The following is a 17,216-nucleotide window of genomic DNA, read 5'->3' as shown; positions in this document are numbered from 1 at the left end:
GTTTTCTTTTATTCACACAGTGAGAAAACATCCTTACAAACAGATTTATTAGTTTAAAAATATTACAATTCATCAAGTACAGCACAAGCAACAAAAGCCAAGTGTTCCACAATTCAGGCGTTTGTCACATATCAGCAGGTTTGAAGCTTGAGATGTGTGTTGGTGCAAGTGGGAAGAACAGATTATTGGAGTCAAGCCTCTACCATGGAGAGCAGAGGAATGATTTTTTCCAAAAATGACCTAGTGAGCTCCATGTTCTAGACGTTTAGATTTGTTGAGCAGATTCTAAACTGGTAAATGCTTTGTGTAGGAAGTAGTATACAGAATTTACTCGTTATTTCTCTTAGCTATGCACTTTAATTTAATTGAAGGAGTTCCAGCGAATGCAGAGAGTTGTCTAATAAGACCGCTAAACTAGGAGCTCTCTAACTATAACACACTTGAAAGGGCTGTGCGTCATGCCCTTTTTTTGTTGTTGTTTTTTTTTGTGCCTTGAAGGTATGACTTTAGTTGCCCAAGCATTGGGAAAATACTAAACTTCATGGAATCAGGGTCAAATCCTAGCAGCATCAACAACTGAGCCCTTCATCCTGCTGACATGGAAAAGTGAGTTCTGTGCAAACCGATTGGGTGGGAGTCTTTCAAATGTGACCTCAAGAACTGAGGTGCTGTCTACTCTGTGTGTATCTTAAATATCCTAAGGCACACCTCTTAAGAAGTGAGGCTTGACTTTTTGTTCTTGACCAACATTTCCCCTCCCCCTATGGTTGTGTGGTTTGCTATGTGCTAATTGGTTATTGCCCTCCTCTCTAAAGTTGGCTGGATTTCAGCTGTGCAGTATTTACAAAGCTATAAAACATTCAGGGATGGGACTGTATAGAAATGCAAAATATTTATTCAGTTGACTTTCCACTTCTCCCACATAGGTTCTTGTGTTCAGGGTCCTCGCCATGGGTTTATTTGTCTATCTTGGATTGTAAAATCTACAGGGCAGGAATGTTTGTTAAGCATTGTGTTAATGGGTGATAGACTATTTTATCCATAAACCTGGTAACTTTACTTTTTGATAGAACTTTTTAAAATAAAAAATAAAAGGGATGTAATATTTTGGACAGCAACCTGTTCATTTTTCTTTAATGCAAAGTGCAAATGCTGCTATATATTAATATTCTCAGTAGAGGAACAAAGCCAAAATCCTAGTTGGGGTTATCTTCTCAAACATCCATCTCCAGATGACTTTAGGAAGCCCTGGTCAAAATAATTTGTGCCTTTTGTATCTGGCAAACTATAACAGAGGGGATGTTAACTGGTATATTCTGACCTTAACAGAGATATTGCTGACATCATGAACTGGAACAAAGGTGGACCTGGCACCAAAAGAGGCTTTGGTTTTGGAGGTTTTGCCATAGCCCCTGGAAAGAAAGAAGAACCCAAACTCCCTTCGCAGTCCCATAGTGCTTTTGGAACACCTGGCTCTTCAGCTGCCTTTGGGAAGTCAGCACCGCCTCAGCTCCCTTCTTTCTACAAAATTGGATCAAAGCGAGCAAACTTTGATGAGGAGAATGCGTAAGCTGTGCTACTTTTTTTTTGTGTGTATCCTGTTCTAGATTTGGTTGTTTTATAGGTTTCAAGGAGCAAATTTCATTGATGGAAACTAACAAGCAGAGAAATAGCTTAAACTCTCTGAGTCTGGGTTTTCTTCTCAGTGAAAGGGGAATAATACCCTTCTCTATGTCGTGGGAGTTGTTTGTGAAGCTTATTTTAATTATTTAGATTTAAAATAATAACAAGATGCCTATCCAAGGATCTCGGCACCGTAACCCATCATTAGTGGATATAATAAAATCCCAGTACATTTTAAGTAATCATTTCAACAGGAACTTAACCAGCCAGCCAACTACAAAAACTCCTTTCCACCCTTTCAACATTGTAGGAAGCATGCCCATAGCCTCCTCCAAAAGCCCAATTGAACATGTCTTTTGCAGCATGTTCAAAAGGTCATCAAATTCAGGCTATTTTAGATCAACAGGGGGACCAAGTTCCAAAGTCTTGGAGCTCCCACGTCCTGCCAACTGCCCCCTCTCTTTTATAGTGAGGGGAATCCAGCTTGAGCATCCGTGCTGACTACAGCTGTGGCAGAATGGCATGGGGAGAGAGGTGATCCCTCCAGTAGGCCAGTCCCAGTCCATGTAGGGCTTTATAAGTCATAACCAGCACCCAAAATTCCAGTCAGCCAGTGCAGTTCCTGCAGTGCTGCTATTGCATATTCCCAGCAAGATGCCCCACTCAGTAAGGGAGCCACTGCATTCTGCACCTACTGCAGTCTCTTAATGGTTTTAAGGTGTGGCCTCATGGTGAGCACTCAGGGTAGTCTAATCTTGAGGTAATAACAGCATAGATAACAGTGGCAAAGTCTCCATCCAGAATGAAAAGTCACAACCTCTTAGCCATATGCACATGGTGTAAACTGACTGGAATACTTCTGGAATACGATTGTCAGATAGCAGCTGGGAGTCTGAAATCACCCCATGTTACAAACCCTAGCAAGAGAACTCCTTCTGTTAAACGGTCTGAAGTTGCCTCTTCTATAAAGAGAGAGGATGGTCCATTCCTTAGGGCGCTAGTCTGGGACTTTGGAGACCTGGATTCAATTCCCTGCTCTGCCACAGACTTCCTATGTGACCTTAGGCAAGCATTTAATCTCTGTGCCTCAGTTTGTTGTCTGTTGAACGTATTTAAACATATTAAAAAAGATTGTGAGGCTGTCAGAAACTACAGTGATTGATAAATGGATCTGCACTTGCTTCCCTCTGGCCCTATCTTGTTTGTGTTCAGTTTCAGCTAGCTCACTTTCATCTATACTTCAGTCTCAGCTAGACACTGGCTGAGGCACTGACCAGCATCGTCCAAGTCGAACAAGATACAGTTGGGTGTTGCTAGCATCCTGAAAACATTGGCCTCCTTACTAACCCTTCTTATAGTCCCATACACACATTGAGGAGGGTGAAAGAATAGTGCTCTGTTGCAGCACCTGACTCTGGGGAGGGCTTGGGAAGAAGAACAGTTGTCCACAACTGCCTGCCTTACTTCAGTTACTAGCTTAATGCATTCATACCTGTATCACACCTCAATGTCCTTTAATGGAAAATACTAGATGAGTACAAAGTTTTGTTGTTCACTCCAATCAGTTATATAGAGACTCAAACCAGTGGCTCTACAAACCCACTGCATGACTTGTTATAGCCATGTGCTGACTTGGCCCATTACTGTGCTATAAACTACTCTCTCTTACTTGTCAGATACTTTGAGGATGAAGAGGAAGATTCCAGCAATGTTGATTTGCCATACATTCCCGCAGAGAATTCCCCCACTCGCCAGCAGTTTAATTCCAAATCAGGAGACTCTGACAGTGAAGATGATCCCTTGGAAGCATTCATGGCTGAAGTGGAGGCAAGCCCCAACTCATTAAGTCTTTATGAATTTAGGTGTTAAACTCCTCTCTGGTCAAGAGCAGGAAACATAGATAGATATACAAAAGGTTAAGGGTTATATTAGTACTCTTCAAGGTGCTTTTTACAATAATATTGTTACATGTTGACATGGATAAGGCCGTACTTGGTATATCGGAGTCCGTGTCTATTATCTTCATGAGAATTTTGAAAAAAATCCCAATATGTGTAAAAACCATTTAAGAATGACTAAAGCCAAAAAAAATTACCAAAAGAATCATAGACATGTAAGTCTGGAAGGGAACTTGAGAGGACATCTAGTCCAGCCCACTGCACTGAGGAAGGTCAAAAGTATAGCTAGCATACCATCCCTGACAGGTGTTTGTCCAAACTGTTCTTAGAAACTTCCAATGATGGGGATTCCACAACCTCCCTTGGAAGCCTATTTCAGAGATTAACTACCCTTATAGTTAGAACGTTTTTCCTAATATCTAACTTAAATCTCTCTTGCTGCAGATTAAGTGCATTACTTCTTGTCCTACCTTCAGTGGACATGGAGAACTGTTCATTCCTGTTCTCATTGTAACAGCCCTTAACATATATGAACACTGTTATCAGGTCCCCCCTCAGTTTTCTTTTCTCAAGACTAAACATGCCCTGTTTTTTGAATCTTTCCTCATAGGTGAAGTTTTCTATGCCTTTTATCATTTTTGTTGCTCTCTTCTGGACTCTCCAATTTGTCAATCTCTTTCCTGAAGTGTTGCGCCAAGAACTGGTCACAGTACTCCAATGGAGGTCTCACCAGTGCTAAGTAGAGCGGGACAGTTACCTTCCACGTCTTACATATGACACTCCTCTTAATGCATCCCAGGATAATATGAGCCTTTCTCACTACCTCCTAGCCAGTTTATCTCCATTTTGTAGTTGTGCATTTGATTTTTCCTTCCTAAATTCTTTGCACTTGTCTTTATTGAAAATCATCTCGTTGAATTCAGCCCAATTCTCCAATTTGTCAAGATCATTCTGAATTCTAAACCTGTCCTCCAGAGTGTTAGCAACCCCTTCCTGCTTGCTATCATCTGAAAATTTTATGAGCGTACTCTCCACTCTATTATTCAAGTCATTAATAAAAATGCTGAATAGTGCTGAACCGAGGACAGACCACTGCAGGATCCCACTAAATAAGTCCCCCCAATTTGACAGTGGACCATTGATGACTACTCTTTGAGTACAGCCTTTCAGCCAGTTTTGCACCCACCTTATAGTAATTTCATCTAGACCACATTTCCCTATTTTGCTTATGAGAACGTCATGTGAGACTGTGTCAAAAACCTTATTAAAATCAAGACATCATGTCTATAGCCCCCCCCCATCCACTAGGACAGTAAGTGTCAAAGAGAAGGAAATTAGGTTGGTTTGGCATGATTTGTTCTTGACAAATCTATCTTGGTGGTTATTTGTAACCCTATTATCCTCTCGGTGTTTACAAATTAATTGTTTAATAGTTTGTTCCAGTATCTTTCCAGGTATTGAAGTTAGGCCGACTGGTCTATCCTGTCCTGAGTCCTTTTTGTTCCCCTTTTTAAAGATAGGTAGTATGTTTGCCATTCTCCAGGCCTTTGGGATTTCACCTGCCCTGTAAGGGTTTTCAAAAGTGATCACTATAGGTTCTGAGATAGCTTTAGCTAGTTCCTTAAGTACCTTAGGATGAATTTCATCAGCTCCTGCTGACTTAAATACATCTAACTTATTTAAATATTCTTTAGCCTGTTCTTTCCCTATTTTGGCTTCCATTCCGTCCCCCTTGTTGTTGTTAATTGTGTTACGTATATGATCACTTTTAACCTCTTTAGTGAAGACTGAAGCAAAATGGGCATTAAACATCACAGCCTTCTTGATGTCACCAGTTGTTAGCTCTCCTTCCCCTCTAAGTAGAGGACCTCTACTTTTCTTCATCCTTCTCTTGCTATTAATGTAGTTACAGAACCTCTTCTTATTGCCTTTTATGTCCTTTGCTAGGTGTAATTCTTTTTGTGCCTTAGCCTTTCTGAGTTTGTCCCTGCAGGCTTATGCTGTTCTTTTGTAGGCCTCCTTAGCAATTTGCCCATGTTTCCACTTTTTGTAGGATTCCTTTTTGATTTTCAGGCATTAAAGAGCTCCTGATTGGAGCTATATTGGCTGCCTCTTTCCGTCTTCCTATCTTTCCCTTCTATTCTTCCTGTCTTTTCTTTGCATCAGCATAGCTTGCTGTTGCACCTTCTAATATTCTCTCTTTGAGAAACTGCCATCTCTCGTGAACTCCTTTTTCCCTTAGATTTTCTTCCCATGGGACCTTAACTACCAATTATCGGAGTTTAACATCTGATTTTTTTGAAGTCATTGTCTTTATTCTGCTCCTCTCCTCCCTTTCCTTAGAATCATGAAATCTATCATTTCATGATTACTTTCAACCAAATTGCCTTCAACCAAAGATCTAACAAGGCAGTACAACACAATTCATTGTAAGTAATAAAGCTAGTATTTTAAGCTTTTTTGTTACTTTGATCTTAATGATTTATGCCCTGGCATCAATTCTGCTAGCTGCAATTATGTTTAGACAGTTGGTGCTAGCTGGGTTCTAGCACAGCTTTCCTGACTGATGTGTGTGTGGAGAAAACTCTTTTTAAGAACAGTGTTGGAAATCGTTGGCCTAGGAACTCCCAAAGGATTAGTCAGTAGCATGATATAGTTAGCATAATAGGACATGGAATGAGAGACGGCTGAATCCCAAAAGTGCTGTTCCTGCAGCTTGATGGAATAACCAAGTTCTGATTACTTCGGTCCTATTACAATATGACTGACTTTTTTTCCCCCCCTTCAGATTTATTACGTGTTTTGTAAGGTCATTCATCCCTTTGTATAAACAACATTGCAATAAGGAATTTTCCTTTCTAAGCTTTATCCTTGCTGTTATGTGATACATTTCTGTGTCCTCTTAGGATCAAGCAGCTCGAGACATGAAGAGACTTGAAGAGAAAGACAAGGAAAGAAAGAATACAAAGTAAGCTCTCTTCTGTATCTCTCAGATCCTGCCTTGTAAGGGTGTTTAGAGCATTTCAAGGCTTATAAAAACCATCTTCTCCATTTTACATTAAACTTAATTGGTTCTTTAGATCCATGTAATGTAAATATAGTAAATAACCAGAGCATAGAATCCCTTCCAGTGGCTAAAGTTTTGTGCAGTAAAATAGCATCAGATGATAGATGAGCAGAATCCTTTGAGGCACCCCAAAACAAAACATACTGGAAGATTCACTTATAAGAAAACAAACCAGGTTTTTATTTTATTTGGGAAGGATCACCGACGACTTTTCTTCCTACGCTGCAGCAACCATCTGTGCCCCTATACAAGCCAAGGAAAACTGGGTATGGCTCCCTACCGAGCCAGTCACTGCCGCCCTGAGCAATATCCAAAGGACATTGTTCCCAAGTGTGATTCAGGTACTCTTTGCCCAGCAATCCCAGGCCATGCAAACTAGGGACTGAGGGATTCAACTGAGATCCCTGCATGGCAACGCATTGCATTGCTACTAGCTTGCCAGACTGGCCCAGATGAAGCTATTTGCTCCCCAGTGATTAGGAATGTTTGGTTTTGTCTAAAACCATATTTATTAGAATAGATGGCTCCTTTGGGATCATCTGGTGAAAGAACCATTGCAGCACAGACAAATTTAGAAATAAACAAAACCTTGCAATAAATACTGAGAGTCTTCCAAACCTAGTTCAGGGGTTAAGAGCAGTGCCACATGCTGCTCCCCAAAGTTGAGATATTTTCTGCTCAGAAGCAGATTTACAAGGGGGAAGCTTGCCTGTCTGTCTTGATCAGGTGAATTAACTAGGTACCATTGATACTTGATGCGAACTTCAAATGTGTTAATATAGTCTATATTGCATGGCGTTGATCAGGCTGTTCATAGGCCTGAAACAGAACACTGGATCCAAACCACCACCGACTTTGGGGAAGCTCTGAACTGGATTCAGACTTCCTGGTTCCTGTCCCTCTCTAATTATGGGCTTGTAATAACATCTTTTGGTAACGCCAGGGACTTAAACCAAAATGCTCACTTTTCAAAAACTTTCACAGTAGAATCCACATTAAAGAATTCCTAATCTTCAGCCATGCTAGTGGAAGTAAAATGAAGCTTGTGCAGGATTATGTATTATGAAAACTCCTGTGGGTTGGGATTATACACTGATTTAATTGCTGCTTGATGTTGTTAGTGTTGTGTCTTCCACTAAAGTATGGAGCTCAGCACTAATCAAGTGACAATACAGAGCTGGGTATGTGGAACATTTGCAGGGAAGTTTGTTTCTCCGCTTGTTTTTCCAGGGGTATTCGAGATGACATTGAAGAGGAAGATGACCAAGTGAGTTCCTATGCAGTCTTTCTATCTATTTTATCCCCCCCAAATCGAACTACTTAGGTACAAGCAAAACTTGAATACCATTTGAAACAAACTTGGAAGTTCATCGAGAGAGCCTACTAGTTTCCCTGTTGTCCCTGCCTTTCAGATGCTTTAGAAAAGAAATAAAGAATATTGGGAGAAAAATCTCACAGTTCCTTAACTTGTATGTGAGAGGATCTTTCAGCTGATATAGTTTAAAATACACACCGTTTTCAATACCTCTGGGCCTCATCTAAACTGGTTATAGTAATATCTTTTATTTATATTGGTTCCACACTCTCCCTTTCCCCCCATCCCAAATAAGAGAAGAACAGAAAGGAAAAGAAATGGGAGGGGGAGGGAGAGGAAGGAAGTGGGGGCAGGGAAGAGAGAGGAGAGTGATGTCTCAGTTTCCATCTGTTAGGAATAAATGAAAGGTTTCTAGAAAGTTAGACCAAATCTTTTTAAATTGGTCTGAGATCCGTCTTCTCAGAAACATTACCCACTCAACAGCTGCTAGGTCAGCCAAGTTGCTGTGCCAAGCTTCTATCCCCGGAGGCAGTTTGTTCTTCCATCTAGATCGTAGTCCTCTAATAAGAGCTACAGTGGAACCATGGGAAGTCGCTCTGATGACTTGTCCGCCAAATTTTGTGGCTCTTTGAGGGCAGAGATCAGCTTTTACTCTGTATGCACAATTAGGGCCCCAAACCTGAATGAGGCAATACAATAAGGGCATGGCTACACATACGCTTACTGTGCGGCAAGCTGGAGTTTGAATCAACAACACACCAGCATGCTGCTTACGAAGTCTCTGGGTGAACTCTGCTGGTATGTACTAAAAGTTCCCTAGTATGCTTTGCTGTACTGTGACTGCAGGAGGGTCCACATGGACGCTTAGTGCGCAGCATGCTGGGACCACTGCAGTTTTACACCCTAGCTTGCCATGCAGTAAGTGTACTGGTAGACATGCCCGAACACAGATAATAAATGAAGAAAAGAGACTTCATTTCAAAATGTACTTTATTCATTTATTTGACATGTAATCCTAATTATTTGATACTTTGTGATTTGTTAGTAACTGTTCTTTTAGTTTCAGTAATGTAGGACCACACCAAAGTGCTGTAACTGTATACATTTGAGTGAAGCTAATTTATGCATGCAAATACCTGATACTATGCAAATTATATGCAGAGATGGTTAGTTAAGCAGCTAATTGGCTTGGTGAATGCACATGAGAAAGTTAGACAAGTGCAAACATTTGCACTCAGGTACATGCACTGGACTTTGGAAATCTGGCCCTGAATCTTTGCTGAGAAGGCAGATGAGACACCCATTTCCCCGTGAGACTGTTTTGGTTTGCTGATTAACAATGAGAGCTAAATGAGTCTCTACAGTAGATGTGCATCTTTGTTAGATGTCTAGGGTGGGATCTTCCAATGCCTTCAGTGAGTTCCAACTTGTGCCTGTCTTGAAGGGTTCTTTTGGAATTGTTTCTTTCTCACTGAAATGGGGTGTTGACTGTCCATTAGTATGTTGAAGCAAAACAACTTTTCCTCACTCAGAGGATGGTGGGAGGAGGTGAAAAATAAACATTTGAGGCATTTTAGGGGGGGTGTTTAAAAAAAAAACAAAAAAAACAGTGACTTTTTGTTCAAACTTCCATGTTTAAAGGGCAGCAGCATTTGTTCTGTAGTCTTTGTGGATGTAAGAATGGACCCTGCCATTTAATAAAGCATAACACATGATATTTCTTGGTACAAACATTTCTTAATCAGTCTTTTGAAGAAGAAAAAAGTTTTTAAAGCATTTTGTGGTACTAAGTGAACATTACAGCAGCTTTCTTCATTTCTTCTGATTCTTTCCTCTGGACTTTACTACTATTGCTGTTTACTAGAAGAGCCTGTTCTAGTGAACATATTGTCCTTCAATGGTAGGTGTTAAAGCGAGTGACCATCTAATATATGCACCAGTTAAGCAAAAATACAGTAGTATTTCCCCCATTGTATTTGTGTGTGATTTTACTGATGTGTTTTGCTGCAGGAAGCTTATTTTCGCTACATGGCAGAAAACCCTACTGCTGGTGTGGTCCCAGAAGAGGAAGAGGATAACTTGGAATATGATAGTGATGGGAATCCAATTGCACCGTCCAAAAAAGTCATAGATCCTCTTCCACCTATTGATCATTCAGAGGTAGGGATGGAGTTTCTTCTACTGGGTTTTAACTTAAGGAATTTGTGTATTCCTCAGCCTAATGAGCCAGATTTGTGGAGCACCTCAAAATAACTACCTGATTGAAGGGTTTAAGTTAGCTAACGGTTATTATAAAATTAATCTTGATCTGTTTGAGGAAATTGAGTAGAACAGAACTAGGGGGTTACAGGTGAGAGCTGTAAGGAAAAGAATGGTAAGAAATTAAGGTCGTATTTTACAGAATGATGAATAAGTGTCAGGGATATCCAGGGCGGTAGTGGAGTCAAGAAGCGTGAATGAACTCAGTTAAACATTGTTGACTATGTTGTCATCTCACCAGCTAGACTTCACTGAGTAACTAGAGCCACTCAGTGAAGTTTAGGTAGTATGAAGAAGGCTGCTGGAAAAAGCAAACTAGCTGTGAAACAAACTTCTCTTGTACAGCCAATGATAGACAGCATTTCACTGCTGTGCCACATAGTGTTCTCTTTATTGAAATTAATTCAAATAAACAATCATCCTCCCAGACCAGCTGTTGGCTAACTTCAGGGATGGTTAAGACTTTGCTCAGAAAAGGACAAACCTTCCTGCCAAAATCCAGTGTACAGAATGGATTCCTGTCTCATAGACTAACTGTGAGTAATTGAACCTGCAGATTGAATACCCTCCGTTTGAGAAGAACTTCTACGAGGAGCACGAAGAAATCAGCAGCCTCACCCCACAGCAGATAGTGGAACTACGACATAAGTTGAATCTACGGGTAAGCTGGAAACAAGACCATACTCCCAGGACTCCTCACTTTCACCCCTTGGGATTACTTTAGTGGTTACTATGCCCAAGACTTTCACAAGGGACAGTGATTTTGAGACCACTTGAGACACCCTAAAGGGGTCTGATTTTCAGAGAGCAGGTGCTCAGCACTTCCTGAAAGTTAAGGCCCTTTGAGGCATCTCGTGTTGGACACCCAAGACCATTGGTTACATTTGAAAATCTTGGCCAAGGTATTTCAAGTGCAGTTTACATTTCTTAAAGGGTTCGTATATACTCAACACGGGTATGGGACATGTCTGCAAATATGAGGAAAACAGTGTCCTTCATTTATATTAAGCATGCTTGCCCATTTGTCTAGGCACATTATACAAAACCCATCTCATTTATCTAACAACATTAAAACTCTGTCTAACTCACTCAACCTATGCATAGAGGAATAAAGTAAAATGTATTTGTATATACTTTCAGAAGTTCCACACTTTTTTTTAGTGGCATAGTTAAGTTTAGGGATGTTGCTTTGTGTTTATAAATCAAGGAGTTTAATAACTCTGGTTCCCAAGGAAGCAGTTTGCTTGCCATAGGAAAAAAAACAAAAACAGAAGTACTACAATCACATTTTCCTGAATTAGACTAAGGTATTGTACTGTGGAGAAATGCAACTGTAGTAATGTTTGATAAGGGAATCAGTCCTCTGTCATTTGTGCTTTATCCTGGGACACCTTTGGAAATCAGATGCTCCATGTCATTTATTTTGAGATTTTTTTTTTTTGGTAATGGTGAAATATTAAATACAATTGACCATTTCAAACCTAATTTAATTTATTGTTCAGACTCATTCCTTCATTATGCAATAACAGTTCTGTGTTGAATCCAGAGCAGTAATCCTTTTTCATGCTGTATATGGCCAGTTCTGCAGTTTTTTTTATCCTCTGCAGTAAATAAAAAATAACTGAGATGATCTGCCTCTGAGAGCCAGAATGCCTGGATATGAGTCCCAGCTAAATCATTTTGTGAGTTAGGCAGATTATTTAATTTCTCTTTCTCATTAGTTTCCCCATTTGTAAAAAAGTTATATTATCCAGCTACCACACAGGGGTTTGAGAGTCTCAGGGCTTGTCTGTGCTGCCCCTCGGTTCTGGACTATGGGGCTGTGAATAGCAGCATACCACCAAAGTGTAACCAAAGTGCGCTGTAACTCCCCTAGTGGACACTACCATGGACTACGTTAATGCAAACTTAGGAAGTCGTCTTGTTTGCTCCTGCAACATCTACCTGGAAGAGTTACAAGACAAAACTTTGATGTATGCTGTTATTCATGTTCCTGTAGTCTGAAATGCTCCAAACTTGTATCTTATGGCATTTACACTGCGTTAACCTTATTTCTGTCAAAATGAAAATGTGCCGCCTTCTTATATAAAAATGTTCTGTTAATTTTGTGTAAAGACTTCTCTGCTTTTCTCTTTCCAATTCCAAGTTTTTATTTCGTACTGTACATGTATCTTTTTATTTCTAGGTCTCTGGTGCAGCTCCCCCCAGACCTGGCAGTAGTTTTGCTCATTTTGGATTTGATGAACAGCTTATGCATCAAATTCGGAAATCTGAGTATACACAGCCCACTCCTATACAGTGTCAGGTGAGTACTGTTACTTCCTATTCCTTTAGCATTAAAAGCAGAAGAGTTGTAGGCAAAAATTACCCTTAGTCCATATGAAGCTGTGAGCAATTGTGATTGCCTATATTAAGCCATCCTGATGAATAATTCACGTACATCCATGCGAATTACTTTAATCTTATTGTAAAAAATAGGTTTACCTGTTACTTTTTAAAATAAATATAAATAAAGTCCAGTCTTTTTTTTTTGATTGGCCCGCCCACTAGGATTTGTAGCAGGTGTGAGCCATTATCCTGTTGCTCAGGGGAATATATGGCACTGCTAGATGTTCCCTTTTTATATTTACTGTGTTGCTTTAAAAATAAGTGTTGCACAAAATGAACAAAGAACAGCACATTGAGAACCTTATACTAGCAAACAGTTCACACCTAACTAGCACCATGAGTAGGATGGGTAGGCTACATGGGAAGTGGTTTTTTGGTTTTGTTTTGGGTTTTTGGCTATTGGAATGTATTCCATTGCCTCAGTGAAGTGGGCCCACCTCTATTGCCGTGCATGTGCAAGGGATTCTACTGCATACGTAGCCGGTTAGAACAGGAGAGCGAGGCTGTCAGTCAGTAGTGTAAGATTATAGCCAACCTTGCTGTAGCTGCATTTTTTTTATATTTTAAGAAACGCAATAAATCTATGGGATTTTTTAAAGTTATGTCTAACATTGATAAAATTCCTCAGACTTTGCTGTGTTTAGGGGTTGGTGTATGTGAGGTTAGTCTATATTGCGGCAAATAAAAATATCTGCTGCTGAAAAATGCTGGATTGGCAGCACTTAGAGATAAAGTGAGTACATCACAGCTCAGTACTGGTATAGTATGGTCAGGAGCACTGAAAGCTTCTCTTCACCACCCCACCAGTGTGCCTACATCTGGACCAAGAGAGAGGGGACACCCCCTAGAGAGGGTTGTTCAGTCTCTTGACCCCTCTGCTAAGATTCAGCGGGAATTTCAATTGTGTTTGTGATATGTATATTTATCCACTGAGTACTGTACTGAACCCTTGCCATTGATTTCACATAGGCCACAAAACAGCCCTGAAGTGCTAATAACTTCAGTCCTCTAACAAGTTCATCCAGACCTGAACTTGGCAACCTAGATATGGAAGTGTGTATAGCCTGTTACCAGTCCCTTGTGCCATCTTGTCGTCCTGATTGTATGGGCTTTCAATCTTTCTGTTTTATCAGTCTATTTATGTGTTAGCTGACGCATGGGTTTAGAATGTGTTTTTATTTTCAGGGTGTTCCGGTTGCATTAAGCGGCAGAGACATGATTGGCATAGCTAAGACTGGCAGTGGGAAAACCGCAGCCTTTATCTGGCCGATGTTGATCCACATCATGGATCAAAAGGAGTTGGAGCCAGGGGATGGTCCCATTGCAGTGATCGTGTGCCCAACCAGAGAGCTTTGCCAACAGGTAGGTACATAATATCCATAGTATATTATTGTTAGCACTGTTTCCTCATAGAACATGGCAGATCTCTGTGCAAGAGAAATTAGCAGATGAACTGCAATAATCTGTTGAAAAAGATGGAACTGTGGGTCAATGCCCTGGTTTATAATTTAAGATAATGGTCTACACTTGTAACTCCTTTCATCCTGGGATCTCAACCAACTTTATAGATATTAACTAATTATCTAATATACCTATGAAGTGGGTTGGTATTACTTCCCTTTTACAGAAGAGGAAACAAGTATAAAGAGGTAAAATGATTTGCTTGAGGTCACCCAAGTCAATGAAAGAGCTAGGACTAGAACGTGGAAATCGGACTACCCGTCCCCTACTCTTGTATCTAGACAGCACTCTTCTTGTCATGGAAATACACCTCTACCTCGATATAACGCTGTCCTCGGGAGCCAAAAAATCTTACCCCGTTACAGGTGATACCACGTTATATCGAACTTGCTTTGATACACCCGAGTGCTCCCCCCCCCCCGGAGCGCTGCTTTACTGCGTTATATCCGAATTCGTGTTCTATCGGGTCGCGTTATATGGGGGTAGAGGTGTATTTGTTTGCATTATTTTGGAGTGAGTAGCTCCAGGAAGCAGGCGTCAAATCTATAAAAACTGTGTATGTTAATTACAGATGGGTACAATGCTGACCTATGCTGTATCCTATTGATACTTGACATGCCCTAATACTATTATTAATGTCATAATAACTAATAATAATGTCAGTTATGTTGTTCCTGAATGCTGAATATATAATATTGCAATATATGCCTCAAAAGGACATTGCTGAGGTTCATTAATATTCGTAAAATGATTTGAAGTTGAAAAGTTCTGTATAAATGCTGTGGTCCAAATTCTGCAGCTGGATGCATGGATAGGTTTCCAAGTAAAGTTAATGGGAGCTTCACATATGTATTTCAGAGCAGAATTCAAGCTTGAGGATTTGTAATATGTTCCCGTGAGTTACCTTAAGACCAAGTTTGAGATGGTGGGATTTAAGAATTAGTTGATATTTCCAAGAGCGAGAGACCTTTTTGTTTGAGTCTCTAATCTGAGCTGTGTTTTGCTTTATTTGCAACTTTCAGATCCATGCTGAATGTAAACGCTTTGGTAAGGCGTATAACCTGCGCTCAGTAGCAGTGTATGGAGGAGGAAGTATGTGGGAACAAGCCAAAGCTCTACAGGAAGGGGCAGAGATAGTCGTCTGCACACCAGTAAGTATATTTTAACAATGATGGAATCTTTCTTTTTTGCCTGCACCGGGGTTTAGGATCCTGGCTTTCTTTTAAATTGAAATTGAGAGATATTTTTTGAAACCTGGTGATGGGGAACTCTTTCATTAACTAGTCAAGCCCTGTAGCTTTCCTTATTACCAACAGCTTAGGAGGTGCTATAACAAACATGCTGAAATCATTGTTGAATCTGGAAACTTTGAGTAGGAAAGATGAGAAAGAACAAGGTCAGATTGAGTCAGTACGAGGCATGCTTGGTACCAGCACTTGATTTCTTATCCTTGAGATTGGGATGAAAACCTTTTGAAAGTGACCAGTTCCTGAATCAGCAGACAACATGCAACGATAATACTGAAAGGCATGAACAATCCATCCTTACCTTGGTTGTGTGTTAACTCTGAAATCTAATGATAGTAATTTGAAGTTGCACCATTGTTAACTTTGATTCACTGCCGATCAGTTAGAAACAGCCAGCTGTTTTGTAACTGTGGGCAGAACTTGAGCAGCGTACCCACCAGATAGTTTACACTGATTCCTGGGAAGGAAGAAATTGTGTGTGTGTGGGGGGGGGGGGCACGTGTCAAAAATATTCACAAGTCCAATGATTAATATTTTAATAATGAAGATCAGTATTAGTGAAATCTCTGGGTAAAATGAGAAAAGACAAACTGAAGGAAACGCAAGTGATTATCTGTTATGGATAACCAGAGTGAAAACAAAACATGAAAAATGTCTGGACCAATTATTGAGGAAAAGCATAGGGTATTTGACCCTCTAGTACTTTTAAGTGTGTGTTTGTGCAGATGTCTATCTAATCTAATCAAATAAAACTACATGTCTACAATTTGAAAAGTAAGAAGAGTAGAAATGTACTCTACAGTGATCCAAGGTGGTATAACTAAGGCTAGGTCTACACTACCCGCCTGAATCGGCGGGTAGAAATCGTCCTCTCGGGGATCGATTTATTGCGTCCCGTCAGGATGCGACAATCGATCCCCGAATCGACGCTCTTACTCCACCAGCGAAGGTGGGAGTAAGAGCCGTCGACGGGAAGCCGCGGAGGTCGATTTTGCCGCCGTCCTCACAGCGGGGTAAGTCGGCTGCGATACGTCGAATTCAGCTACGCTATTTGCGTAGCTGAATTTGCGTATCTTAAATCGACACCCCCCCCTGTAGTGAAGACGTAGCCTAAGTCTAAAGGGATGCAGCTAAGCGAAGGAAACTGAGAGTGGAATATCAGGGAAGATTTCGTAACTGGGAGATGTTAGAATGTGGAAGTGGTAGAAATCACTTCATTCAAGTCATTTAAAACTAGGGTGTACAAAGTACTTAAATATACTGGAGGGAGCACTTTTGTATTGCCCACCAAAGAGAACTATTTTTTTCCCTCCATTTTATTTCCATTACTTTGTATCCAAACAAAGCCTATTATGATCTTCTCACTGGTGTCAGTGAGTTCAAAATTGGGCCCATTTTCTCAAGGTTTCCTGAAGTCTTTCTTGCATATGCTTCAAATATTCACCTAATGTCCATTTCACTGTGCTGAGCCATCTGAACTCTTCTGTGTACAGCGGACACAGTTCATGGGTCAGTTCTGCAGGATCTGTTGCTATATTTAAATATATATAATCTAATATGTTCATTGTTGTAATATATTTTAAAGCATGGATGTCTTATATTAAGAGCAGGTTTTTCCCCCAGATGTCTGTTCTATTTCTATATTGTACCAAGCCATTATGACACATTAGCCTAGGCAGTTGCTGTGTATAGCTCTTCTCATGAAAAATGAATAATTTAGTGTTAGGTACATTTTAGGTAATCCAGATTGTTGCAACAATCATTCATGTTCAGAATGGAGATGGTTGCAGCCATAATCCTCACAGTGCCACGTTGTGGCTTACTGACTTTCAACAAACAAGCTGCATTATTGCAACACAGTTCTATAATTTAATGCTTGTGTTGTAATGATTATCAAACTAATGGTCTGGAAGGAGTTTTATAAGAAACTGTAGACCACTAGGCTTTGCCTCATCAGA

At 40.3% G+C, this 17,216-nt stretch overlaps 1 protein-coding gene across 4 annotated transcripts in view; it reads left to right on the top strand.

Annotated features, from left to right (window-relative positions):
• Positions 1-17,216, top strand: part of DDX42 (DEAD-box helicase 42) — a 32,625-nt gene that overhangs the window by 821 nt on the left and 14,588 nt on the right. For 2 of the 4 annotated variants that reach the window (XM_026654853.1, XM_026654852.1), the window contains exons 2-11: positions 499-606; positions 1,330-1,566; positions 3,300-3,450; positions 6,428-6,489; positions 7,819-7,855; positions 9,914-10,063; positions 10,719-10,823; positions 12,348-12,467; positions 13,736-13,912; positions 15,034-15,162. In XM_026654853.1, the coding sequence (XP_026510638.1) occupies positions 599-606; positions 1,330-1,566; positions 3,300-3,450; positions 6,428-6,489; positions 7,819-7,855; positions 9,914-10,063; positions 10,719-10,823; positions 12,348-12,467; positions 13,736-13,912; positions 15,034-15,162 (1,176 nt within the window). In that variant the 5' untranslated portion in view covers positions 499-598. Of the gene's footprint in view, positions 1-498; positions 607-1,329; positions 1,567-3,299; positions 3,451-6,427; positions 6,490-7,818; positions 7,856-9,913; positions 10,064-10,718; positions 10,824-12,347; positions 12,468-13,735; positions 13,913-15,033; positions 15,163-17,216 lie in introns of those variants that run through there. The other 2 variants (XM_026654854.2, XM_024195182.2) reach the window with 2 other exon arrangements.

This window comes from Terrapene carolina, unplaced genomic scaffold (assembly GCF_002925995.2).
Source record: "Terrapene carolina triunguis isolate 2854851 unplaced genomic scaffold, T_m_triunguis-2.0 Scaffold193, whole genome shotgun sequence".
Lineage (NCBI taxonomy): Eukaryota > Metazoa > Chordata > Testudines > Emydidae > Terrapene > Terrapene triunguis.
The sequence above is the reverse complement of the archived record's forward strand: the minus strand, read 5'-3'. Positions and strand labels throughout refer to the sequence as shown.